Genomic DNA, 26,246 nt, shown 5'->3' with positions numbered 1-26,246 from the left:
GCAGCGCGTTCCAGACATTCACCACCCTCTGTGTAAAAAAACCATTTGCCTCGCACATCTCCTCTAAACTTTTCCCCACGCACTTTAAACCTATGTCCCCTAGTACTTGACTTTTTTACCATAGGAAAGAGCATCTGACTATCCACTTTGTCCATGCCACTCATAATCTTGTAAACCTCTATCGTCACCCCTCAACCTCCATCATTCCAGTGAGAACAAACCGAGTTTACCCAACCACTCCTCCAGACCAGGCAACAGCCTGGTAAACCTCTTCTGTACCCTCTCAAAAGCATCCGCATCCTTCTGGTAGTGTGGCGACCAGAATTGTACACAATATTCTAAATGAGGCCTAACTAAGGTTCTGTACAGCAGCCGCATGACCTGTGAATTTTTATACTCAATGCCCTGACCGATGAAGCCAAACATGCCGTATGCCTTCTTGACTACCTTATCCACCTGCGTTGCCACTTTCAGAGATTGGTGGACATGTACGCCCAGATCTCTCTGCCTATCAATACTCCTAAGGGTTCTACCATTTACTGTATAATTCCTACATGAGTGACCTATCTCTGTGCTCTAAATACACTATAGTTATTAGCTCATGGAGGCATTGTCTTATGAGGAAAGGTTAAACAGGTTGGGAATCTACTCATTGGAACTTAGAAGAAAGAGAGGTGATCGCATTGAAACATAAAGGATTCTTAAGGGGCTTGACATGGTAAATGGTGACAGGATGTTTCCCCTCATGTAGGACCAGAGGGCATAGTTTCTGAATAAAGGGTTGCCAATTTAAGGCTGAGATGAGGAAGAATTTCTTCTGTGAGTGTTAAGAGTCTTTGGAACTCCTTACCACAGCGAGCTATGGAGGCAAAGTCCTTGGGTATATTTAAGGTTGAGATAGATTTTTGATCAGTAAGGGAATCAAGGATTATGAAGAAAGGGCAGTAAAGTGGACGGGAGGAACGTCGCAGACCTATTAAATGGCAGAGCAGACTCGTGAGGCCAAACAACTTGCTCTTTTTCCTATTTCTTAGTGTCTTATGATTTTATTGCTGTTTGTGGGAACTTGCTGTGTGCAAACTGACTGCTGCAGTTCCCACTTTACAATGGTATTGTTGGTTGTGAAATGCTTTGGGATTACTTGCATTCAAGAAAGCAGTGACAGAAATACAATTCTTTTTATATTTATCGTGCATCCTCTGAATTAGCAACCACATCTCTATCTTTGCTTCTCTCTCAATCTACAAATAAAGTTCAAATAATTGTAGGAATATATAACAAAATGTCTCCAGAATGCTTCATAAAATGAATTACTCTTGGAAATAGGATGATAATTATATGGTCTAAACTTGGAACTATGTCTGAAATACTTCTGGTTCCAGCCACTGAGGGAAGGGTAGAGCTTAATTTCACAAGTGAGACTAACCAACTAATTTACAAATAAAAACACATGACTGCAGAAGCCGCAGTAACAAAATAGAAATAAAAATATAAAATGTTGGATAAATGCAACAGGTCTGGCAGCATCTGTGGAGAGAAACAGAGTTAAAGTTTTGAATCTAAATAACCCTTATGCGGAATTACAGAGTAATTTATAAATACTGTTTGAACAAATGAGATGTAGGGTTAGTCCATAAATTAAGATTTTTAGATCAATACCTTTATATTATAAGTCAGTGTTTATAAATTACTTAACTTCTCCTGTGAAATTTCTTCAGTTGTTAAATTGAATGAGGTACTGTAATTATTTTGCTTGCTATTGGTGTACAATATAATCTGTCCCTTTAATGTTACAAGTAAAATTGTAAGAAGGCACACAATTTAACCAATGACAGGATAACTGAACTGTTGTTAAATTGGAACTCTACAGATCGGTAAATGTTTGCTATAGGTTAGAGGAACCGACATGAAATAAGTAATGTACATTAGATAGAAGAATGCCCACCTTTGAGGTGGAAATCAGGCCACTTTTTGGGGAATCTGAAATACGGGGACACATTCTCAGTTTAAGAGGCCAAGTATTTGGGACTGAGATGAGGAAAATTCCTTCACTGAAAATATATTGAATCTCTGGAATTCTCTCCCCCAGAGAGTTGTGGATGCTCCAACGCTGAATACATTTACGGCTGGGATGGACAGAGTTGTGGTCTCTCGGAATTGAAGGTATAGGGAGCGGCAGAAAAGTAGGGTTGAAGCCTTAAGATCAGCCATATTCATGTTGAATGGCAGTGCAGGCAAGCAATAGTCCTTCGCCTATTTCTTGTGTTCATGTGATCTCAGTGCCACCTTGAGGGCAACACGTGTGCACATGCAATTCCTTTAGTTCCTGCTTGATGTCCATTCTCCCGTGTGAAGCCTTCTAAAATGTTCCTCTGTATGTTGTTTAGCTGTTTTGGTTGGGGAGAGATGGGAAGAGACATGCAGACTAACTCCATTTAATTATCATTTCAAAGTTAGAGGACCATTTTTTTTTCTTTTTTGTTGGCACCAGCTACCCAGAATATAGGATTGCGATGAGCAAAGATTTTTGATATGACTTTGTCTTTAACTTTTGCAAGATCATCTGTAGCCATGTTCAAGGACAATTCTGGTGCACCCTTTGTTTGAAATAACTGTAACTATCTCATTTTAAATGCCATTCCAGGGTACATTTTGGTATGCACGGTTCAATGTGTATCAACTCATCTGGGAGAAAGCACAAAGATGGAGCCGCAGCAGTTCTAGAAATCCAGCTGACCAATGATTTGATTTGCTTCTTTGACTCCACAGTGGATGTCAGGTAAATGTGTATGAATTAATTTTCTGGTTCATTTCTGTGCTTTCTTTTTCACCAGTTTCTGTGTTGCCTTAATCTCTGGAAATAAATTACAAATGTGTTTTCAAAATGACTTTACTTCCAAGATTGGATTTCAAGTATGTGTCAGTACGTATTTTAATTTCTCCACATGTAGTGCACAGTGGCACAGCGGTTAGCACTGCTGCCTCGCAGCGCCAGGGACCTGGGTTTGATTCCCGGCTTGAGTCACTGTCTGCGCGGAGTCTGCACTTTCTCCCCGTGTCTGTGTGAGTTTCATAGAAACCCTACAGTACAGAAATAGGCCATTCGGCCCATCGAGTCTGCACCGACCACAATCCCACCCAGGCCCTACCCCCATATCCCTACATATTTTACCCGCTAATCCCTCTAATCTACACATCCCAGGACACCAAAGGGCAATTTGAGCATGGCCAATCAACCTAACCCACACATCTTTGGACTGTGGGAGGAAACCGGAGCACCCAGAGGAAACCCACGCAGACACGAGGAGAATGTGCAAACTCCACACAGACAGTGACCCAAGCCGGGAATCGAACCCAGGTCCTCCGGGTACTCCGGTTTCCTCCCATGCTGGTTAACTGCATTGACCCGAATAGGCGCCGGAGTGTGGTGACTCGGGGAATTTCATAGTAACTTCATTGCAGTGTTAATGTAAGCCTTACTTGTGACTAATAAATAAACTTTAACTATTTTGTTTCCTACATCCGGGTCTTAGTATGATCCAACAAGTCAATTTTGCAAATGTATGTCTGGTTTCTAAATAGTTATGCAGTAATTTGCAGCGTTAGTTAGTACTAACAACTGAGTGAACAATGGCGGCAGAATTACGTAGAAGTTACAACACGCATTTTTCCTCTGCATGTGCCATGTTCCCATTGTCCTGTCTTGCAATCACCTATTTGTCCTATTCTTAAATGTGTGCATTCCAAATTAGTGCATTCCCATAGCTCAATTGTTTTTAAGATTTTTTTTCTCTGTTTAAAGCTCTAGTCTTTAAAATTTTATCCAGTAATAGATGTTCCTTTGTTCTAGCCCTTCTATTAGTTTAAATCCCGGCTCGGGTCACTGTCTGTGCGGAGTTTGCACATTCTCCCCGTGTCTGCGTGGGTTTCCTCCGGGTGCTCCGGTTTCCTCCCACAGTCCAAAGATGTGCAGGTTAGGTTGATTGGCCAAGCTAAATTGCCCTTTAGTGTCCTGGGATGCGTAGATTAGAGGGATTAGTGGGTAAAATATGAGGGTTAGAGGGATTAGCAAGTAAATATGTAGGGATACGGGGATCGGGCCTGGGTGGGATTGTTGTCGGTGCAGACCCGATGGGCCGAATGGCCTCTTTCTGCACTGTAGGAGTTCTATGGTTTCTTTTCTAAATTGTCTTGTTTCTATTTACTATGCTCATATCGGCATAACTTTAAATGCTTGTCAAATCACCTGTTAACCTAGAAACAAATTCCTTCATACCTGGCAGTACCCTAGTAAACCTGCACTGTGAACAAAGAACAATACAGCACAGGAACAGGCCCTTCGGCCCTCCAAGCCCGCGCCGCTCCCCGGCCCAGGATTGAATCCTGAATCCAGGATCCCCGCCCAATTTTCCAGCCTATCTACATCCTAATATCCTATCCACCGAGCTGTCCCTCACAGCTACGATGCTTTGTTCATCACAACCTATTAACTCACCCCCACCCCCCCATTCCAGACCATGTGATCTCCAGGGAGAGGCGAAAACCCAGAGTGAAAACCCCAGGGCCAATATGGGGAAAATAAAATCTGGGAAATTCCTCTCCGACCCCCTGAGGTGATCGAAACGAGTCCAGGAGATCACACTGGCCCTGATCAGAAAATGCTTCCCAACCCTATTCATTTCCACTTCTGCTTTACGAACACCATCTGAATTCCCTGCTCCCGAGACAGGTTCCCAACTATCCGCAGTCTCGCTCTGTACTGGCACCAGCAAGATGATCATAGAATGAAGCCTTGAAACGAGAAACAAAGAACAATTAGCCCGCGCCGCTCCCTGGTCCAAACTAGACCACTCTTTTGTATCCTTCCATTCCCACTCCGTTCATATAGCTGTCTAGATAAGTCTTAAACGTTCCCAGTGTGTCCGCCTCCACCACCTTGCCCGGCAACACATTCCAGGCCCCCACGACCCTCTGTGTAAAATATGTCCTTCTGATATCTGTGTTAAACCTCCCCCCCTTCACCTTGAACCTATGACCCCTCGTGAACGTCACCACCGACCCGGGGAAAAGCTTCCCACCGTTCACCCTATCTATGCCTTTCATAATTTTATACACCTCTATTAAGTCTCCCCTCATCCTCCGTCTTTCCAAGGAGAACAACCCCAGTTTCCCCAATCTCTCCTCATAACCAAGCCCCTCCATACCAGGCAACATCCTGGTAAACCTCCTCTGTACTCTCTCTAAAGCCTCCACGTCCTTCTGGTAGTGTGGCGACCAGAACTGGACGCAGTATTCCAAATGCGGCCGAACCAACGTCCTATACATCTGCAACATCAGACCCCAACTTTTATACTCTATGCCCCGTCCTATAAAGGCAAGCATGCCATATGCCTTCTTCACCACCTTCTCCACCTGTGACGTCACCTTCAAAGATCTGTGGACTTGCACACCTAGGTCCCTCTGCGTCTCTACACCCTTTATGGTTCTGCCATTTGTCGTGTAGCTCCTCCCTACATTATTCCCACCAAAATGCATCACTTCGCATTTATCAGGATTGAACTCCATCTGCCATTTCCTTGCCCAAATTTCCAGCCTATCTATATCCTTCTGTAGCCTCTGACAATGTTCCTCACTATCTGCAATCCTCACCTTCTCCATTTTCTCCACAGTCTGTAATGTAGAGCCCATAACTCTATGGAAGTTCTTCAGCTGTGGTCTAATGAAGATTTTGTATAGATTCAGCATTATACCTTGGGCTGTAACTTCTGAACTCCCTAGCGTTGGATTTAAGAGATGTGCTGGGGAATTCCTCTTGAAACTTTCCAGATAAGGGCTTGCATGACAATTGCCCACAAGTGCCAACCTCTTCTGGGCAATTGCCCTGTGCTGGGAACCATTTGAAATTGCAATTTAAATTGCTCTTCTCTAACTCCACCCTCCCCCACCCCTTGCAGGCCTGACACCCCCCCCCCCCCCCCCCCAACCATGCACACACTTTATCCATTTACCTTAGACACTTACCTTCTCATTGACCTGTCAATTTGAATGGGACCTTTCTACTCACCTGGTTTACAACAGCTAATGTCCTAAAAAAAAAAGATGTGTCCTTCAATCCGATGCAATTGGACTTTGACGCTGGACAGCTGCGCTGCTTGGATCTCGCCCGACCTTCCAACTCAGGCCAGGAGAGACAGGCACGGAAGAAAATCTACACAGGTAAGTGGGCACAGAGTGGCAATCCCATGATGACTGCCACTCGGGGGAGGTTACAGCCCTTGTCTTTTTATATTCGATTTTTCTTCCCATAAAGGCACTAAACCATTAACTAAACCATTAGGGTGAACAGTTGGAAGCTTTTTCCCAGGTCAGAAATGACAAAGACAAGGGGTCACAAGTTCAAGGTGAGGGGGGCAAGGTTCAATACAGATATGCGGGGGACGTATTTTACACAGAGGGTGGTGGGGGCCTGGAATGCACTACCAAGCAAGGTGGTTGAGGCAGACACGCTAGGATCATTTAAGACTTATCTAGATAGCCACATGAACAGACTGGGAATAGAGGGATACAAACGGATGGTCTAGTTAGGAACACATGATCGGTGCAGGTTTGGAGGGCTGAAGGGCCTGTTCCTGTGCTGTATTGTTCTTTGTTCTTCTTTTGTTATGATCTTATTGTCTTAAGACACTGCTTTTAATATATTGCAAACATGAGCCCTAGATCTATCTGCTCTTCTGCATCATCTGACTTTCCAAGTGTAATTATTCCCATTTGAACCAAACATATTCCAATCACAAATAAGAATCTAAACTTAAACAAAGCCAATTATATAAGTATGAGGAGAGAGCTGGTTGAGGTTAATTAGATAAATAGACTATAAAAGATATGGTGGTAAATAAACAGTGATAAACACAAAGAAAAAAATCAATGTTCAACACAAATACATTTCATTGTAAAATAAAAACTCAGGAAAAATAGCTTATTTGGGCAGTTAAAGATAGTATTAGATTAAAAGAAGAGGCTTACAATGTATCAAAGAATAGTTCTATGTTTGAGGTTTTAATGTGTTGTAGAAACTAGCAAAGGCCAGTAGAACATGACAGTAAACTAAGCAGGAATATAAAACCAATTGCAAGAGCTTGATGTTCAGAGAGACTTGGGTACACTTGTACAAGGGACGCACAAAGGTAACATGCAGGTACAGCAAGCAATTAAGAGAGAAAAATACTTGTTGGCCTCAATTGCAAGGGCATTGGAGTACAATAGTAAAGAAGTCTTGCTACCATTGTACAGGGCTTTAGTGGTGACACCTGGAATACTGTGCAATTTTGGTTTCCATGTGTAAAGAGAAAATACTTGCATTGGAGGCAGTGCAATAAAGGTTGTACTAGATTGGTCCCTGGGATGAGAGGCTTATCCTGTGATGAGGAGCTCAGTAAATTGTAACTATGTTCTCTGGAGTTTAGAAGAATAAGAGGCGGTCTTATTGAAACATGTAAGTTTCTGAGGGGGCTTGCGAGGGTAGATGCTGAGAGGTTGTTTTCGCTGATCAGGAAATCTAAAACATGGGGGCACATTCTCAGATAAGGGGACAATCATTTCGGACTGAGATGAGGAGAAATTTCTTCGCTCAATGAGTTGTGAATCTTTGAAATTCTGCACCCCACAGGGTTGTGGATGCTCCGTCACAGAATATATTTATTTTGGTGTCTCAGTGAAACGGCAGGTATTCAGAGCGAATGGGAAAATGGAATTGGGAGGGCAAAAGGAACATTAAGTTTGAAGGAATTGAAAACTTGCTGAGATTGCAAGATTGTTATGCAAAAACACTGAGGCAATAAACACTTGATGTACGTTGAATGAAATTTAACGTTAATGTTTTCTATTATTTATCAGGAGCACATCAGAGTGCGAGCAGAAAGTAAAATTATTGGAAGAACTGGATGTTTGTTCAGCGAAATTCAATTGCTCCCGAGCAGAGAATGAATTGAAGCAACATGGTGCTCGTATGATCTGTGATGTGCTTTTGGATCAGACTGTGCTTCCTGGAGTGGGAAACATCATCAAAAATGAATCAGTGTTTGATAGTAGCTTCCATCCTGCAGTGAAGGTAAATGCCTCGTGTAGCAGAATCCATTTGAAACTAATCTGCATGTTTTAGGCCAAGAAAAATTAAATGAAGTAGTGACTTCATTTGAAAAGTCTTTTAAAGGCACAACTTAGTAATGCTCTCCCCTTACATATCTATGTATATTTGATTTTCTCTACTATTTCCTCCTTCTGTTGTTATGCGACAGGTATAGGGTGCCCCACTTTGAGTTTGAGGTTAGTGAGGCTCTGACCCTCAATTTTTGTGGGAGTCATTTTGAATTAGGCTCTCTGAGTTTCCAAAGCTAGGGAAACCCAGCACTTAGAGAGGCCGGAACAAACGGACCGAGTAAGTAAGTGCTTTGTGACAACATTGTTTGTGGGGCAGGAGGGCTGTCGTTAAATTTGGCAAGATCTCTGTCCTAAAGATTTATGGGTTTCACCCCACAAACACTGTTTCCCTGTAAGTATTGGCCATTGAGTTCTGTTGGGCAAGCAATCTTCCAATAGCTTGCTGAAGTAAGCTTGCTGCAGGGGCAGCACAGTGGTTAGCACTGCTGCCTCACAGCGCCAGGGATCCAGGTTTGATTCCTGGCTTGAGTCACTGTCTGTGTGGAGTTTGCACGTTCTCCCTGTGTCTGCGTGGGTTTCCTCCAGGTGCTCCAGTTTCCTCCCACACTACAAATATGTGCTGGTTAGGTGAATTGGCCATGCTAAATTCTCCCTCAGTGTACCCGAACAGGTGCCAGATTGTGGCGACTAGGGGATTTTCACAGTAACTTCATTGCAGTGTTAATGTAAGCTTACTTGTGACTCATAAATAAACTTTACTTTAAACTTTACGTAATCTGGCTTCAGACAACATTTCAACAGAGCTCCATGCATGCACTTTTCAGCCAGGGTTACTGGACAATGATCTAGTGTGACTGAGCATGGTAATCTATCCTCCTCATTCTTCTTGTTCAGTCTGCAACTTTTGGTATAATTTACTTATCCCTCTCCTTCAATTACTTTCTCTGTCTTAGCTGTCCAGTCATAGCCAAAGAAGCGCAAAGTATTCCCACTTACAACCCCCCAAACTTGATTTCTTCCCAAACTCTGCTACCCATATCTTAACTCGCACAAAGTCCAGTTCACCCATCACCTCTGTGCTCGATTACCTAGATTGGCTCCTAGCCCGACAATGCATCAATTTTGAAATTCTGAACCTTGTATTCAAATCCCTTGGTGCCTATGTCTCTTCCTATCTCTGTAACTTCCTCTCGCCCTACAATCTTCCTATGTTAGCATGACTTCGGATGCATGTGACATTGGCACCATTTCATAACCGCTGACCCAGATCTTAATTTTCCATCTTAGCTCTTCTCTACAGAAGCCCCAAGAGCTTCAAAGCTTTGGTGTTGGAATTATTCAACACTTCAAAATCTCCTTGGATGATGAATGTTACAGCCCTAGTTATGTATTCATTACAGTTCAGCAAAAAATGAGCCAGTTCCATTTGCCTTTTAATTAATTTGTTAATTCTGTGTCTCAAATGCAATTATCAAGAGTGGCATTCACATGCCATTTGTTAAACTTTTCAGTGTTTGGTTAACCACTTGTGAAGTCCTTCATGCACAAGCATGTTTGATTTCAAATACAAGCAAGCATTCTTGCCTTGGAAACTTGTGCAGACCTGTTTATAACCCAATTTTAGTTGATTCTAAAGTTTATTATTTTAGTCGGTCTTGACTTAATTCTGTATAGGTTCACGGAATTGAGGTTAAAGAGATTGTGAAACAAATGACGTTCCATATTTTTTAATACTTAGCAGTCAAGAATATTGCCAGCATGATCTTTTCCTTCTGAGTTCAAGTTGATTGCGGTAGACTATGTTATGGTTGTATAGATAACAACAACTTGTATTCGAGTAACACTTTTAACATAGAAAATGTCCCAAAGCAGAGCATGAAGAGCAAAGTTGCTTGTGGGCTCCGTGGAGGGGTGTGGGGCATAGGTGATGATGGTGGGAGGGAGGTGTGGCGGGGGAGGTGGGTTCCTTGGTCAAAGACACTTGGTGCGTGAATGAAGGACCCGGTGTCGGAAATGGGGGTGGGGGTCTCCTGCTGAGAGCCACCCCCCTGCCCTTGTGCCAACACCCTTCCTCCCACCCCCATTCTCCTCCGCAGACCCCACCTTGCACATCTCTCCCCCCCCCCCCCCTCCCAAAACCCCACCTACCATCGCTCACCTTTGGCCTGGGATCCAGCAGCGATACTAGGCCTTGGGTGGATGTCTTTCAGGTAGTAGCCAGGTGGCACTGGCAGTTCTCGGTGGGCAGGACTTCCACCTCCAGGGTCCATGATCCCAAGAAGGACCCACCTCTGAACAGTCAAGTGCCTAAATGGTGCTTCATACAGCCTTCCTTAAAAGATCCCGCGAGGCTCTTGCCAGATCTCCAGCCAGAGGGTGAAACTTCCGTTGCCTCCATTAAACACGCCCATTGTACAGATTTACCTGAGCTGAAAACCAGTTTATTCAGTACCTTTTAAAAGTGCACAACTACTAAATATTGCTTTTTATAAACTCAAATGCAAAATAATATAAACTTACAAAAGGGTGACAGTTAGAAACTAGAAACAGAAGTAGGCTATTCATCCCTTCGAGCCTGCTCCATCATTCATTATGATCATGGCTGATCATCAAGTTCAATATCCTGATCCCCCGCATCCCTTGATCCCTTTAGCCCCAAGAGCTATATCTAATTTCTTATTGAAATCAGACAACGTTTTGGCCTCAACTACTTTCTGTGGTAGTGAATTCCGTGCATTCACCACCCTCTGGGTGAAGAAATTTCTCCTCACCTCAGTTCTAAAAGGCATACCCCTTATCCTCAAACTGTGACCCCTAGTTCTGGACTCCCCCACCCATCGGTAACATTCTTTCTGAGTTCTACCCTGTTCGAATTTTATAAGTTTCTATGAGATCCCCTCTCACACTTCTAAACTCCAATGAATATAATCCCAAGTGACTTAGTCTCTCTTCATATGACAGACCTGCCATCCCAGTTTACTCACTAATTTCTGTATTTGACTTCTATCACCTTTTTTGCAAGGGTAGTCTCTGACCACTTTAGGTTGAGCTGGGCAGTGCAGTGTACATCCAGATTTTCAAAAGTGTAAAATCAAACATGACTTCTCACTGATTTCAAAAATTAAACCATTATCTGAGATGTATGTTCTTTCTCATAGATTTGGCGGTTATCAGATGAGCAAATTCACCACCTTGTAAAAGTGACACGTGACTTCACGATTCTGTTCTATAAAGTAAGAATGTGCATCCTTATTATTTGCAAAAATCAACTAAATTGTTACATTGTTTAACTCAGTTGCTCCCTGTAGTTGAAGTTGGCAAAACCTTCACTTCCACCTGAGCAACCTATTGCACAGTTTAAAAAAAATATTATTCAAGCAGAAAGCTCGGGCGTGTGTTGTAGTACGATTGAAGCAGAAACAATGTGACGGTTCACGTTTTTACTTTTCCACATATCTTTGCCAAACCATTTAGGTCAGAATTTAGCATTATTGAATCTTGCACAATGTAGGAATGATTTAGATAAAAAATGTTGAGTCGGCCTTGGGATTTAGATCTTGCCAAACAGCTGTTAAGCTGATTTCACGGACAAATTATAATCAATAGCAATAATTAATCATTTTGCTTAATTTCCATGGTTTTTGTTTGAAGCTTGGCAATTCAGAAGTTTATTCTTTCCTGATTTTCCTTCAGCTAAGATACCTAAATCTGCTGTGGAACATCTCATAACTAGATTTAGTAACCATAAGACATAGGAGCAGAACTGGGCCACTCGGCCCATCGAGTCTTCTCCGCCATTCAATCATGGCTGATATTTTTCTCATCCCCATTCTCTTGCCTTTTCCCCATAACCCCTTATTAATCAAGAACCTATCTAGGGTTAAGAGCCGCAATTACTTAACAATCTGATGGTTAGGGGACGTTATAGTAACAAAATATGAATTTGTTGATGGTTTTGAGTCCGGAGCAGGCAGAATCACTGATCACAGTTTTAAATTTAAGTAAGGCAAACTTCAAAAGGGGTGAGGAAATAAATGAATTACGGTAATCAGGGCTGAAAGGTTAATGAGTAAAATTGCAGCTAAAAATTAGGCATTATTCAAAGAAGTATAGCATAAAATATCCATTCATGCCCCTAAAATGCACAAGCTTCACTTATAAATATAGTAAGAGTTAACAGATCATATCTAGGTCAAGGGAAAGGATAGCACAATTGTACAAATAGTAGAAATTCAACATATTGGGAGAGTTATCAAAAACAACGCTAAAAGCTATGTGGAAATTGACTGTGGCATTTCCTGCACTGGCATAGTGCCGATGCTCCAAAAGTACCCTGTATGATTGCCTAAGGTTGCGAAAGGTTGTAAGAATGCAAGATTCTTTTTATTTTTTCAGGTGAGACTATAAGGAGAATAAGAAATTGGCAGAATTATTAAATTAATGCTTCTGTCACGGACCAGATCAAAAATTGTGAAGTTAGCCTAGACCCCAAGTTGATTTTTGGCATTAGTGCAAGAATAAGCTCCTGGTGTGATTCTGTTAACTCACTAGGAAGCTTTTATTAAAACAAATTTTATTTAACAACATAGTTAAAATATAACAAAAAGAATTAGCATAACTTTTACCAATTGAAATATTTAAACATGACAAGATATAATTCTTAACAGCTAGCTATCGCTATAGTTCCAATTTAAGCGATATACCCACAGACATGCCTCTTTCAGAATCAGTTAGCACAAAAAAAGTTTAGGTTCACATGGATGTTAGATTTCCAGCCTTTTAATCCCTCTGGACCGATATATAGCAGCCATAGAACCATAGAACATTACAGCACAGAAACAGGCCTTTTGGTCCTTCTTGGCTGTGCCGAACCATTTTTCTGCCTAGTCCCACTGACCTGCACCTGGACCATATCCCTCCACACCCCTCTCATCCATGTACCTGTCCAAGTTTTTCTTAAATGTTAAAAGTGAGCCCGCATTCACCACTTCATCTGGCAGCTCATTCCACACTCCCACCACACTCTGTGTGAAGAAGCCCCCCCCTAATATTCCCTTTCAACTTTTCACCCTTAACCCATGTCCTCTAGTTTTTTTCTCCCCTAGCCTCAGTGGAAAAAGCCTGCTTGCATTCACTCTATCTATACCCATCATAATTTTATACATCTCTATCAAATCTCCCCTCATTCTTCTACGCTCCAGGGAATAAAGTCCTAACCTCTTCAACCTTTCTCTGTAACTCAGTTTCTCAAGTCCCGGCAACATCCTTGTAAACCTTCTCTGCACTCTTTCAACCTTATCAACATCCTTCCTGTAATTAGGTGACCAAAACTGCACGCAATACTCTAAATTCGGCCTCACCAATGTCTTATACAACCTCACCATAACATTCCAACTCTTATACTCAATACTTTGATTTATAAAGGCCAATGTACCAAAAGCACTCTTTACGACCCTATCTACCTGTGACACCACTTTTAGGGAATTATGTATCTGTATTCCCAGATTCCTCTGTTCTACTGCACTCTTCAGTGTCCTACCATTTGCCTTGTATGTTCTACCTTGGTTTGTCCTTCCAAAGTGCAATACCTCACACTTGTCTGCATTAAACTCCATCTGCCATTTTTCAGCCCATTTTTCTAGCTGGTCCAAATCTCTCTGCAAGCTTTGAAAACCTTCCTCACTGTCCACTGCACCTCCAATCTTTGTATCATCAGCAAATTTGCTGATCCAGTTTATCACATTATCATCCAGATCATTGATATAGATGACAAACAACAATGGACCCAACACCGATCCCTGTGGCATACCACTAGTCACAGGCCTCCACTCAGAGAAGCAATCCTCCACTACCACTCTCTGGCTTCTTCCATTGAGCCAATGTCTAATCCAGTTTACTACCTCTCCATGTATACCTAGCGACTGAACCTTCCTAACTAATCTCCCATGCGGGACCTTGTCAAAGGTTTTCTGAGGTTTGAAGGTGTAGAGCCTTCAGAGAAAGATCTACCTTCAAACCTCAGAACTTTGGAATAAGAGATCTATTTTCTGGCAAGTCCGAGTCACCAATCTCCAGAGAAAGAAAGAAAGGGACAGAGAGCTACTTCATTCTAAAGATCCCAGCAAGTGAGCTTGTTGTCTTTCTGTGAGCCTAATTCTGCCCAGTCACGTGATTTTCTTGTCAATCAACCTAATCAAACCCTACTGTTGAAAAACACTAAAATAATAACACTGCATTAGCCCAGATTAAAACACACACTCCAGCAATTAGGATCAGTTATGCTTCTGCAGCATCAACGTGTAGGTTGCCAGTTATAGACAAAGTGGCATCAATAAATAGAATTGACTCCTAAAAGAATCATGCACAAGAAACATGACAAATATGTTTCTTAAAGGCACAGTATCGTCATATTTGGTTTCACTGTAGAGGAAAAGTACAAGAGCTTAAAAGAATGTCAAAAGAAGAAACATTTGAGATTTAACATAAGTAAACAAAATCACAATGGAACTTAAGATAGAGAAATCTCCAGGGCTTTATGGTTTACATCCGCAAAGTATTAAAAGAAATCGGTGAAGCAATTGCAAAATATACTAGGTATTATTTTCCAAAGATTCAAGAATTATGCAGTTATGTTAAAAGTTGCAAACGTCAGTTCAGCGTTTAAAGAGGGAGAAATCTGGAAACTGCAGACCTGTCAGTTTAACATTAGTTATGGGGAAGTATTAGAGGCAGCATGGTTGAGCCCTTAGACAGGTCTGAGATGATAAAGTGAACCAGCATGGATTTAAGGATAGGTTCTGCTTGATTAATTCAGTTGAATTATTTTGAGAACACTGATGTAGTAGATTTTGACTATTTTGGCCTTCAAAAGACATTTGTTCAGGTACTTTGGGAGGTTATTAGCAAAAGGTGAAAACACACAGATTTGAACCTAATCTTGTGACATGGGTTGGTAATTGATTGCAAAGTCCGAGGCAGAAAGAATGAATGAAGGACTCTGATTAATGTGATGTAATGTTGGTGTTGTGCAAGGATCTGTATTTGGGCCTTATATACTTGTCTAATCATAACCCCTGAGCCAATATAATCAAAGTAAGAAGTCTCACAACACCAGGTTAAAGTCCAACAGGTTTATTTGGTAGCACAAACCCCTAGCTTTTGGAGCGCTGCTCCTTCATCAGGTAAGTGGGAGTTCTGTTCACAAACAGGGCATATAAAGACACAAACTCAATTTACAAAATAATGGTTGGAATGCGAGTCTTTACAGGTAATCAAGTCTGAATGGTACAGACAATGTGAGTGGAGAGAGGGTTAAGCACAGGTTAAAGAGATGTGTATTGTCTCCAGCCGGGACAGTTACTGAGATTTTTCAAGCCCAGGCAAGTCTTGGGGGTTACAGATAGTGTGACATGAACCCAAGATCCTGGGTGAGGCCGTCCTCATGTGCGGAACTTGGCTATCAGTCACACCGATATAATCAACTCAGATTATCTAGTCATTTATGTCTCATCCTGTTTCTGGTAGCTTGCTCTGTATAAACCATGGTTACTGTACCAAAAACAAAAATGATCAGCTGTAAAGTATTTTAGAATAATCTGTGGATATGGTAGGTATTAAAATTTCCAGTTCCCCCTCTCTTTTTCACTGCCCGAGGGTGGCTTCACCTTTAGCTGCCACAATGCAGCCAACTCATCCGGCAATGATTTTCTTGGTTCCACTTCAAGCTTGCCCAATAGCTCCACTTTTGATTTCCCTTCTTCGCCCTGCCAACATTCAATGTAATAGCAGCCTGTGCTCAGTGATGGCACTGTTGGCTCTGAGATGGGCAGTCATGGGTTCATGATTTACTCTAGCAATTTGAGCATGTAATCCTGACTGATAGGAAATATACAGTAAATGGCAGAACCCTTAAGAGTATTGATAGGCAAAGGGATCTGGGTGTACAGGTGCACAGATCACTGAAAGTGGCAATGCAGGTGGAGAAGGTAGTCAAGAAGGCATACGGCATGCTTGCCTTCATCGGCCGGGGCATTGAGTTTAAAAATTGGCAAGTCATGTTGCAGCTTTATAGAACCTTAGTCAGGCCGCACTTAGAATATAGTGTTCAATTCTGGTCGCCACACTACCAGAAGGATGTGGAGGCTTTGGAGAGGGTACAGAAAAGTTTTACCAGGATGTTGCCTGGTATGGAGGGCATTAGCTATGAGGAGAGGTTGGAGAAACTTGGTTTGTTCTCATTGAAGCGACGGAGGTTGAGGGGAGACCTGATAGGAGTCTACAAGATTATGAGAGGCATGGACAGAAGCTTTTTCCCAGGGTGGAAGAGTCAATTACTAGGAGGCATAGGTTTAAGATGCGCAGGGCAAGGTTTAAAGGAGAAGTACGAGGCAGATTTTTTTACACAGAGAGTAGTGGGTGCCTGGAACTCGTTGCCGGGGGAGGTAGTGGAAGCGGATATGGTAGTGACTTTTAAAGGGCGTCTTGACAAGTACATGAATGAGATGGGAATAGAGGGATATGGTCCCCGGAAGGGTAGAGGGTTTTCGTTAAGTCGGGGCAGCATGGTCGGTGCAGGCTTGGAGGGCCGAAGGGCCTGTTCCTGTGCTGTAATTTTCTTTGTTCTTTGATATTTCAGTACATTACCGAGTGAGTGCCACACCATTGAAATTGCTGTCTTTATATGGATGACAAGGTCCTATTGGTCTCCTCAAGTGGACTAATTAAATCCCTTCACATTATTCTCTGGTGCGATGACAATCGTTTCCTCAATGTCAACAAAGCAAAGCAGATAGTCATCGACTTTAGGAAGTGTAGTGAAGGATGTGGCCCTATTTACATCCACAGGGACGAAGTGGAAATGGTCGAGAGCTTCTAGTTTCTAGGTGTCCAGATCATGAACAATCTGTCCTAGCCCCTCCATACCGATGCTGTAATTAAGAAAGCCAACCAACCTCTCTACTTTCTCAGGAGGCTAAGGAAATTTGGCATGTCCGCTATGGCTCTCTCCAACTTTAACAGATGCACCATAGAAAGCATTATTTCTGGTTGTATCACAGCTTGGTCTGGCTCCTGCTCTGCCCATGACCAAAGAAACTACAAAGTGTTGTGAACGAAGCCCAGTCCATCACACAAACCAGCCTCCCATCCATTGATTTTGTCTGCACGTTCCACTGCCTTCGCAAAGCAGCCAGCATAATCAAGGACCCCACGCACCCCGGACATACTCTCTTCCACCTTCCTCTGTTGGGAAAAAGATATAAAAGTCTGAGGACACGTGCCAAGTGCCTCAAGAACACTTCTTCCCTGCTGCCATTAGACTTTTGAATGGACCTATCTCGTATTAAGTTGATCTTTCTCCACACCCTAGCTTTGACTGTGACACTACATTCTGCACTCTCTCGTTTCCTTCTCTATGTACAGGATGCTTTGTCTGTACAGCGCGTAATAAACAATTATTTTCACTGTATACTAATACATGTGACAAATCAAATCAAAAAGATCAGGGTACTTCTCATGTTGTAGGCAATATTTATTCCTTATCCAACACATTGATGTTCTTGGGATCTTGCAGTAGATAGAAATTGACTGCCATTTTTGCTTTGGGACATCTCAAGGATAGTTAAGGTGTTGTATAATTGCAGAGTTGATTTTTCACAGTTCACATACCCAATCACATCATCTACAAATCTCTCATTTGGCCTATCTTCTCGATCATAAACACTCTTGTATTCAGGGATGTGGCCTCCTTTATGTCCTCATTTATCTTCGCTTCATTTTTGGATTCAGTTCCTGCCCAAACCCACGGCATCCAAAAGTCCTTCAGTCAGTGGCGTGTATTCAAGTATGGTCACTCTTGCGAAGTGAGCAAAAACGGCAATGAATCTGCAGACACCACTGTCTCATAAACAGCAGTGAGATAATAACCAGATCACCTGTTTTAGTGACGTTGGGCGTTAACGCGGATACACAAAATTTCCCATCCTTCCTTCAAGTCATGCCAGGGGATCATTTGCATATAACTGAGAAGAACAATTTCCCACTTGAAGGATAGCACCTCCATATTGCACTGGCATGTCAACCTCGATTATTTAAGTCTGCAGTGGGATCTCAACCTGCAATTTTCATCTGAAACCGATGTCTGGAGTATTCTATTCAAGTCCCTCTGTCTTACTAACTAATCCCTTCAGAAACCTCTTCAAAACCTTTCTATTTGCAATTTCCTCCTCATTGTCACCATGGCTATTTCTTGGAACTCCATGGGTTGGATTTTGTGTTTATTGGAGGGGGTAAGGGAGGTAGAGCAGAAAATGAATGGTTCATAATCATCCCTGCCCCCACCATCTCCGTCCGTTCAATCGAGCATCAGATGACCAAATAGTGGCCGTTTGGCTGGAAGGAGGCCGGCCGATTAGAGGAGGGAAGTTGGAGGTGGGCTGGGGCTCCGCACCCGATTGGCATTGTGGGACAGGATGTCATGCTGCAGAGGGACAAATGCTGCATACTGAAAGTCGGTCACAGCTGGAATTGTAAAGCCCCTTGCTCTCTGCATCAATCTTTATTTTTTGTTGAAGGGTCCAAACGAATTGTTCAAAAAGACTTTTAGTAAATGACTTTAAAAAGCCTTAAGATTGCTGCCACCTTCCCAACCATTTTTGCTGGTACATCCAGCCATAATCCCTTGACAGGCCTTTTATCCACCTTTGTGCTGCCTTCTCATAGCTATTGTAAAATACTCCCAAACTTCTTCACAACCTGCACCCGAAAAATGCAGGAGGAAATGAAAATTGAAATTGATTGGGTTGTTGACGAGCTTAATAGCTTGTTAATTAGTAATTTCAAAATGGCCAATTTAGGCATCCGTTTTCCTTCCGGGAGACTGGTGGTGTAATGTAATATTGTGTGGGGTGGGAGGGTGGTAATGCTGTCTTCAGGTGTTTACGTGAGAATCAAATATGAGAAAAAAGTGAAAGCTTTAATTATGTAGTGAGTATTAAAATCTTCACTTCAGATTATAGACTACTATCAAGCAAACCCACTGGAGGTTGCATGTAATTGGTACAATTTGAGCGCTTGTATTAAACACTGGAAAGAGATTTGGTTTTTCACCATCAGACAACTTATACTCTGTTCTGATATAATTCTTTTTCCTGCATTTTAGTGTCGTAAGATGGGCTCAGCCTTGTTTAAGCATTACAAAGTATACAAGCGTTCCTCATGTGGACAGTGCAATGGCAACATCACTGTCTGCCGCCTGGGTGAGAATAAGCGAATGACATATTTCTGCTCGCACTGTCAGAAGGAAGATCCCTGTCAGGTTGACATCAGGTATGCATTGCTTATGTACAACGTTTATGAAAGTGCCATGTATGTCAGACACACGTTTGGAAAGCTAAGCTAAAACAAGGCAATGTGAACTTCCTTACCATTGTGAAATTGTATTTTAGATCAGAACACACAACACTTTGTGAGCTTGGCTAATTTGAATTTTGTTACAAATTTATTTTCCCTTTTGACTTTGAATTAAGAAAGTTAGAGCATTCCTTCAATTTATAGTTATCTTCTGAACTCAAATTAACAGATCAAAATCCTGGAATCTTCATCCATATTTCTCGTTCCCTACTACTTTGTCACTTTGACTGCACTTTTTTGTCTTCTGGTTATTTCTGGTCACTCCCAGTCTCTCTCTCTCTCTTGTGTACTCTATTGTTTCAGGCCAGAATTGCCTCCCTTAGCCTTCTATCTTGTCTTTTATCCAACATTAATCTAGACTTGTTCTGACCATATTTTGAGGCCTGTCCAATTGTTGCAAATTTCAATTTATGATATAAAAATTTGATTGTGACATCACATGGGGACAGTCTGACCAGACCAGCTTTATCAATTGTTTTTCTTTCCTTTTTCTCCTCCCTCCTCAGTTTAATTATTTTCCTCTTGCTATTCGGTTATCATCAGGGGCTGAATTATTACCTAAATCAACGGGGTGAACAGGTTACACAATTATTTTTCATTTTCGGTCTGCTGTCACTGGCACAGTAAGGTACAAAGTCACATCACAAGATAAATATAGATGGGATGTTTCCATTGTCCTATTTTAGTTCATCAGAAAGAGCCTATTGTCTCCTCTCCCCCTTCACTGCAACATCTGTTTCTTAAATGCTTCAAGTTGCACTTCTGCTTCTTTACCTGGTAGAATATTCGATATATTGATCGCACCGTGTGAAGAGAAACTCACTGAACTCTCTGCTGCATTTAAAGTTAGCTATGTATTCTATTTCTGCATATAAATGGGTGTTGCTGGTGTCTGTGGCACGTTTGGGAAATTTGCAGACAACACAGTGAGGGTGGATAGTGTAGAGGATAGCTGTAATCTCAAACGATATTGTTGGGTTGGTGGAGTGGGCAGTAAAGTGGCAGATGGATTTTAACACCGAGAAGTATGAGGTAATGCATTTAGGGAAGTCAAACGGTTATAAGGAATACACAATGAATGGGAATATACTAAGAGGGGTAGATGAAGCAAGAGATCTTGACATAGGTCCCTAAAATTCAAGTCGACAATGTTATAAAGAAGTCATATGAAATGCTGTCCTTTGTTGGCAGAGGAATAGAATGTAAAAGTAAGGATATAATATTGGAATTGTATAAAACAGTGGTGAGGCCACAACTGGAGTATTGCGTGCAGTTCTGGTCACCACATTGCTCTGGAGAGAACAAAGAACAAAGAAAATTACAGCACAGGGACAGGCCCTTCGGCCCTCCAAGCCTGCACCGACCAGTGCAGAGGAGGTTTGCAAGAATGTTGCCAAGGCTAGGGAACTGTAGGTTGGGTTATTTTCCTTGAAACAAAGAAGGCCGAGAGGTGATTTGATTGAGGTGTACAAAATTATGAGGGGAAGTGATTGAATGGGCAGGATATGTCCTTTCCCTTGAAGGAGAATTCTAAAATCTGGAGACATAGATTCAAGTGGCAGAAGGTGCAGAGGGGACATGGAGAAGAACTTTTTTATGCGGAGGGTTGTGGGTGTGTGGAATTCGCTGCCCAAGTTGGTGGTGGAGGCAGAGACCCGAAACTCTATGGGTCAGATAAGAAAGGGGACCTGAGTGTCCTCAAGCTGGCATTGACAAGATGGGCCAAATGGCCTCCTCCTGTGCTGTAGCTTTTCTATGGTTACCGTAATTTTATCTTTATCTTAATTAGCAGTTTGTATATATATATATATATATATATTTATGTGTGTAAAAGCAACACATACATTTAGGATATAATTCTAGGAAATCTTGATTCCAATTACCTCTACATTGTAAGTGGCATATTGTATTTTTATTCTGAAAAGTTCTCATTTGATTACAATTAAACTATAATTTCTCATTCTTTCAATTATCTTATTTTTAAGTAGTAATTTGCCTAAACGGAATAGCCTAATAGGCTGGGCACATGGCTTTGGAAATCATTCTACTGACACCGTTGCCAAAAAAGAGGAGGAAGAATGGACATGTCCACTGTGCACATTAATAAATGCAGCGTCAACCATGTCATGTAATGCTTGTTTGACACACAGGCCTGTCGGTAAGTATGGTCTTCAGCAAGTGGGCCAAAACAATATCACTTAGTATCAAGTTCATTTAACATTTGTGATTTTTGTCTCAATTTCTTAAGTCCCTGTGGCATAGTCAGTGTATGTCGAGAAAGATATATTACTGTTGGAAGTATGACACGAAACTTTGCATGAACTTGGCCACAACGTTAAAAATGTCAATTATATTTGTGTTGTCGAATTTTATTTACTCATGAACAAAATATTAATGACTGTTTATGTATTAATGACAATTTCCTCCACCTCTGGGACCTAGATTTACTGCTCCGCTCCCAGGACTGAGCTCCATTGTGGATACAATAACAGTTTTATTAGTGTATGGTACAAGAACGTAAATTAACATTGTAAACTGTTCAAATTGCAACTAAGGCTTTTTCTTACCTTTTGTTGAACTGAGTTTAACACTAGTGAGCATCTTGCTCACAACTAAATTGATGCATTTATACAATCCTTTTGCCACCTCATAAGTAAATACAATGTTCAGCTTGCAGAAGAGAGCTTAAAAAGCTCACTTTAATGATATTTGTTGATGGACAAAATTAACTGTCCAGTTGCTTTTGGACTTTGTCCCCTGCAAGTGACCAGACAAAGGATTTAGATTAAAATCGGCCTTTGTTACGAGCTATTGCTAGGGCTCCAGTACACTAGGTGGTGGTGCAACCAAGAGCCCTGAATACTGCATCATACAGACAGATACTTCCAGATTCAATTACAAGTAATTAGCATATACCAATCTGAGATATGTGTTTGCATAGAAGTTACCTATATCCATTCACAACAATCGATTAGGATTAAATAAGGCATAAAGTATGAATACAACTAACCAATTACAACCTGTGCACATCTACTTGATTATAATATCCAATCAATCAGTAATTAAATATTACACTGATTGGAGAGCATGTACAAGCTATCGTCCATGCTATCTAGTCTGATTTACCACTGGCTACAGTTTGTTCTTAACATAGCTTGCGTCTGACTTGTGGATATCAGTTATTCTCCTGATCTAAGGCTCCTGGTGCTTAATGAATTCTCTCAAGCTAGGGACAAACAAACTCTTATGTTCAAACAGTAGATAGGATTGCCTCCCCATATTATCTTTTGACCATTGGTTGGCAAGGCAAATGGTAGAGCAATCTCACATTGTTTTTACGATCTCTGAGACTTAACTACAGGTTGCAGTTTGGGTCCTTGCTCATATTTGGGTCCTTTTTGTTCAGCAATGTTAACGCTGCGTTCTTTATAAAATATTAGAGTCATAGAGGTTTACAGCATGGAAACAGGCCTTTCAGCCCAACTTGTCCATGCCGCCTTTTTTTTAACCACTAAGCTAGTCCCAATTGCCCATGTTTGCCCAAAGCCTTCTATACCCATCTTACCCATGTAACTTTTTAAAAGACAAAAATTGTACCCGCCTCTGCTACTACCTCTGGCAGCTTGTTCCAGACACTCACCCCCTCTGTATGAAAAAATTGCCCCTCTGGACCCTTTTGTATCTCTCCCCTCTCACCTTAAACCTATGCCCTCTAATTTTAGACTCTCCTACCTTTGGGAAAAGATGTTGAATATCTAGCTGATCTATGCCCCTCATTATTTTATAGACCTCTATAAGATCACCCCTAAGTTCTCTACGCTCCAGTCTATCCAGCCTCTCCTAATTCAAACCATCAAGTCCTGGTAGCATCTGAGTAAATCTTTTCTGCACTATTTCTAGTTTAATAATTTCCTTTCTATAATAGGGTGACCGGAACTGTACATAGTATTCCAAATGTGGTCTTACCAATGTCTTGTACAACTTCAATAAGACATCCCAACTCCTGTATTCAATGTTCTGACCAATGAAAGCAAGGATGCTGAATTGCCGCCTTCACCACTTTGTCCACCTGTGACTCCATTTTCAAGGGGCTATGAACCTTACCCTAAAATCTCTTTGTGCTATAACTCTCCCCAGCACCCTACCATTAACTGAGTAAGTTTTGCTCTGGTTTGATCTACCAAAATGCATCACCTCACATTTATCTAAATAAAACTCCATCTGCCATTCATCAGCCCATTGGCCCAATTGATCAAGATCCCGTTGCAATCATAGATAACCTTCTTCACTGTCCACTGCACTGTACCACCAATCTTGGCGTCATTTGCAAACTTACTAACCATGCCTCCTAAATTCTCATCTAAATCATTAATATAAATGACAAATAACAGTGGACCCAATACCAATCCCTGAGGCACACCGCTGGTCACAGGCCTCCAGTTTGAAAAACAACCTTCTACAACTACCCTATGTCTTCTGTCATCAAGCCAATTTTGTATTCGTTTGGCTACCTCACCCTGGATCCCGTGCGATTTAACCTCATGTTAACTCTGCGTTCTTTCGAAAATGTTAACTCTGCGTTCTCCATCTTTTTTTAAAGAGGAACCTGCTCTTCAGTCTGATTTTGGCACCGATCTCATAAAATACCCATGCAATAGTTTTGGTAAGCCGCTGGTGGAGTGGAAGGTGAATCGGAAAGCAGCATTTGGTACGACAACACTGGTTCTCACGTCACTCAGGAGCCCTGGAGAGAGTGACAGGTCCACTTTCTCAGCAGGCAATGAAATGAGAAGGAAGACGCCGTCAGCACTTAGAAATCCTTCACGTCAACCCTTGTCTTCGATTAACGATAATTCTGCAAATGGAGTGAACTCAAACCTCTGGATGAATGGTCCCTCTGTTAACAATGCAAAACAAATGGCCAGCAATCCAACGTCATTTGGTTGTACCAACCAAAGTTTATTTCATCAACCTCCCAAAAGAATGAAGAAGGATCATCATTCATCACTTGATTCCAAATCAAGTACTACAGTTTCTGTTTTCAGGTGCGCCCGTAGACTTATCTGTTTAAAATGGAACTGCAGGCGGCAGAAAGTTGATGCGGAATGTCAGTAGTAAAGTAAGCTGCTTGCTTGGTAGGAGTGGCTCGCTGTTCACACCTTCAGCAATATTCTTTTGAAGATAAAAGGCTGCCTGTCCTAACAGAGCTTTTCACTGCTGCCTTTGATCAGATACAATGGTGGCTACGTGATTGCATCTATCCTTTCGTAACTTGATTTTGTGAAAAATGAATCAAGATAGTGTCCTTAATTAGCAAACTTAGCTAATGTCTGAGCAACTTTTAATTTAAATGGCACAGAATCTGACAAGCTGACTTTCGTCCTTCCATACACGCACATTACCTGCATGTCAGATTTTAGCAACTCTTGTGTTTTATAAATGGGCACTTTTAATTGCAGATATATTTCATATGTTGGCAGACGTATTGGATGTTCTGTCGGCCGTATGTTAAAACATTATTACTCTTTATTAAAAGTACATTTAGAAAATGACAGTTCTATGCTTTAAATAAACTGAAGAGCAAATTAAGAGCAGTTTTCAATTGTGCTATCGTAGCAGAAAAGCTTATACAATCTTCATTTTCAAGATAAATGTCTGTTAAATGAAAGCTTGCTTGATTAGCTCAGACTAAATGGACTACATGGGAGATGATGAAAGAGCTTGCAGTCATACCACAGCCTTCTGGTGTCCAAAGCACTACACCAGAAATAGATTACTTGTAATGTTCTCTTGCAGTTTTGCAGGTAAATGTGAGCTGATTTCAATACAGCAAGGTCGCAGGACAAAAAATTAAATAAACATTTCTTTTGGGGAGTCTGAGGAAGAAAGATGGATCAGGAAACGAGGAGAATTCCTGTTTTCAAATAGTGATGAATATAGAGAGTCTCAAAGCAGACAGACAGGTCCTTTAGTTTGTGCCTCATCCAAACGATGGCACTTCAGGCAATAGTGGGGCCCCATGGTTTGTAGTGTGACTTCAATCCATAATCCTCTGACTCAAACTGAATCAAATGGACTCTTGATGCAGATTGGGTTGTTCCCAGGTTTGGACCCTGGTCTGTGCAAAGATAACTGATCTCAAATAAACAGCTATTGAAGAACTTGACAGTTGTTCTTGGATATCTCTTGGCAAATAGCAAGAAGGATTAATACAAAGGAACATCTTGACCTAAACTGAGACAATCGTCACAGTTTTACAATGGAGATATCATGCTTATATAATTTTTTGGATTATTTTGAGGAGGCAACAGAGTCATTGATGTGGGCCCAGACAGTGGATGTTATCTATGGGATTTCAGGAAAACACCCACCTGACAGACTATTACTGAAGGGGGAGATGGGAGAGTAGTGGCAATGTTACTGGACTCCTAATCCAGAAACCCAAATTAATCATCCGGGTGGGAGCGGAGGGTTCAAATTGCACCATGGCACCTAATGGAATTTAAAATCAACTTTAAAAACAAATCTGGAATTGAAAGCTGGCCTCAGTAATGAAAGTATCATTGATTGTTGTGTTTTAAAAAAAATTGGTTCACTAATGTCATTTAGCGAAGGAACTTTGCCATTCTTACCTGGGCTGATCTACACGTGACTCCAGCCCCACAGGGATAAGCAACAAT

General features: G+C 41.6%; 1 protein-coding gene across 2 annotated transcripts in view; it reads left to right on the top strand.

Annotated features, from left to right (window-relative positions):
• neil3 (nei-like DNA glycosylase 3) overlaps positions 1–26,246 on the top strand; it is a 46,651-nt gene that overhangs the window by 10,669 nt on the left and 9,736 nt on the right. The window contains exons 3-8 of one of the 2 annotated variants that reach the window (XM_078215452.1): positions 2,645–2,779; positions 7,894–8,107; positions 11,316–11,390; positions 19,316–19,482; positions 21,555–21,724; positions 24,167–24,611. In XM_078215452.1, the coding sequence (XP_078071578.1) occupies positions 2,645–2,779; positions 7,894–8,107; positions 11,316–11,390; positions 19,316–19,482; positions 21,555–21,724; positions 24,167–24,611 (1,206 nt within the window). Of the gene's footprint in view, positions 1–2,644; positions 2,780–7,893; positions 8,108–11,315; positions 11,391–19,315; positions 19,483–21,551; positions 21,725–24,166; positions 24,612–26,246 lie in introns of both variants that reach the window. The other variant, XM_078215449.1, reaches the window with a different exon arrangement.

Source organism: Mustelus asterias, chromosome 6 (assembly GCF_964213995.1).
Source record: "Mustelus asterias chromosome 6, sMusAst1.hap1.1, whole genome shotgun sequence".
Classification (NCBI taxonomy): Eukaryota; Metazoa; Chordata; class Chondrichthyes; order Carcharhiniformes; family Triakidae; genus Mustelus; species Mustelus asterias.
The sequence above is the reverse complement of the archived record's forward strand: the minus strand, read 5'-3'. Positions and strand labels throughout refer to the sequence as shown.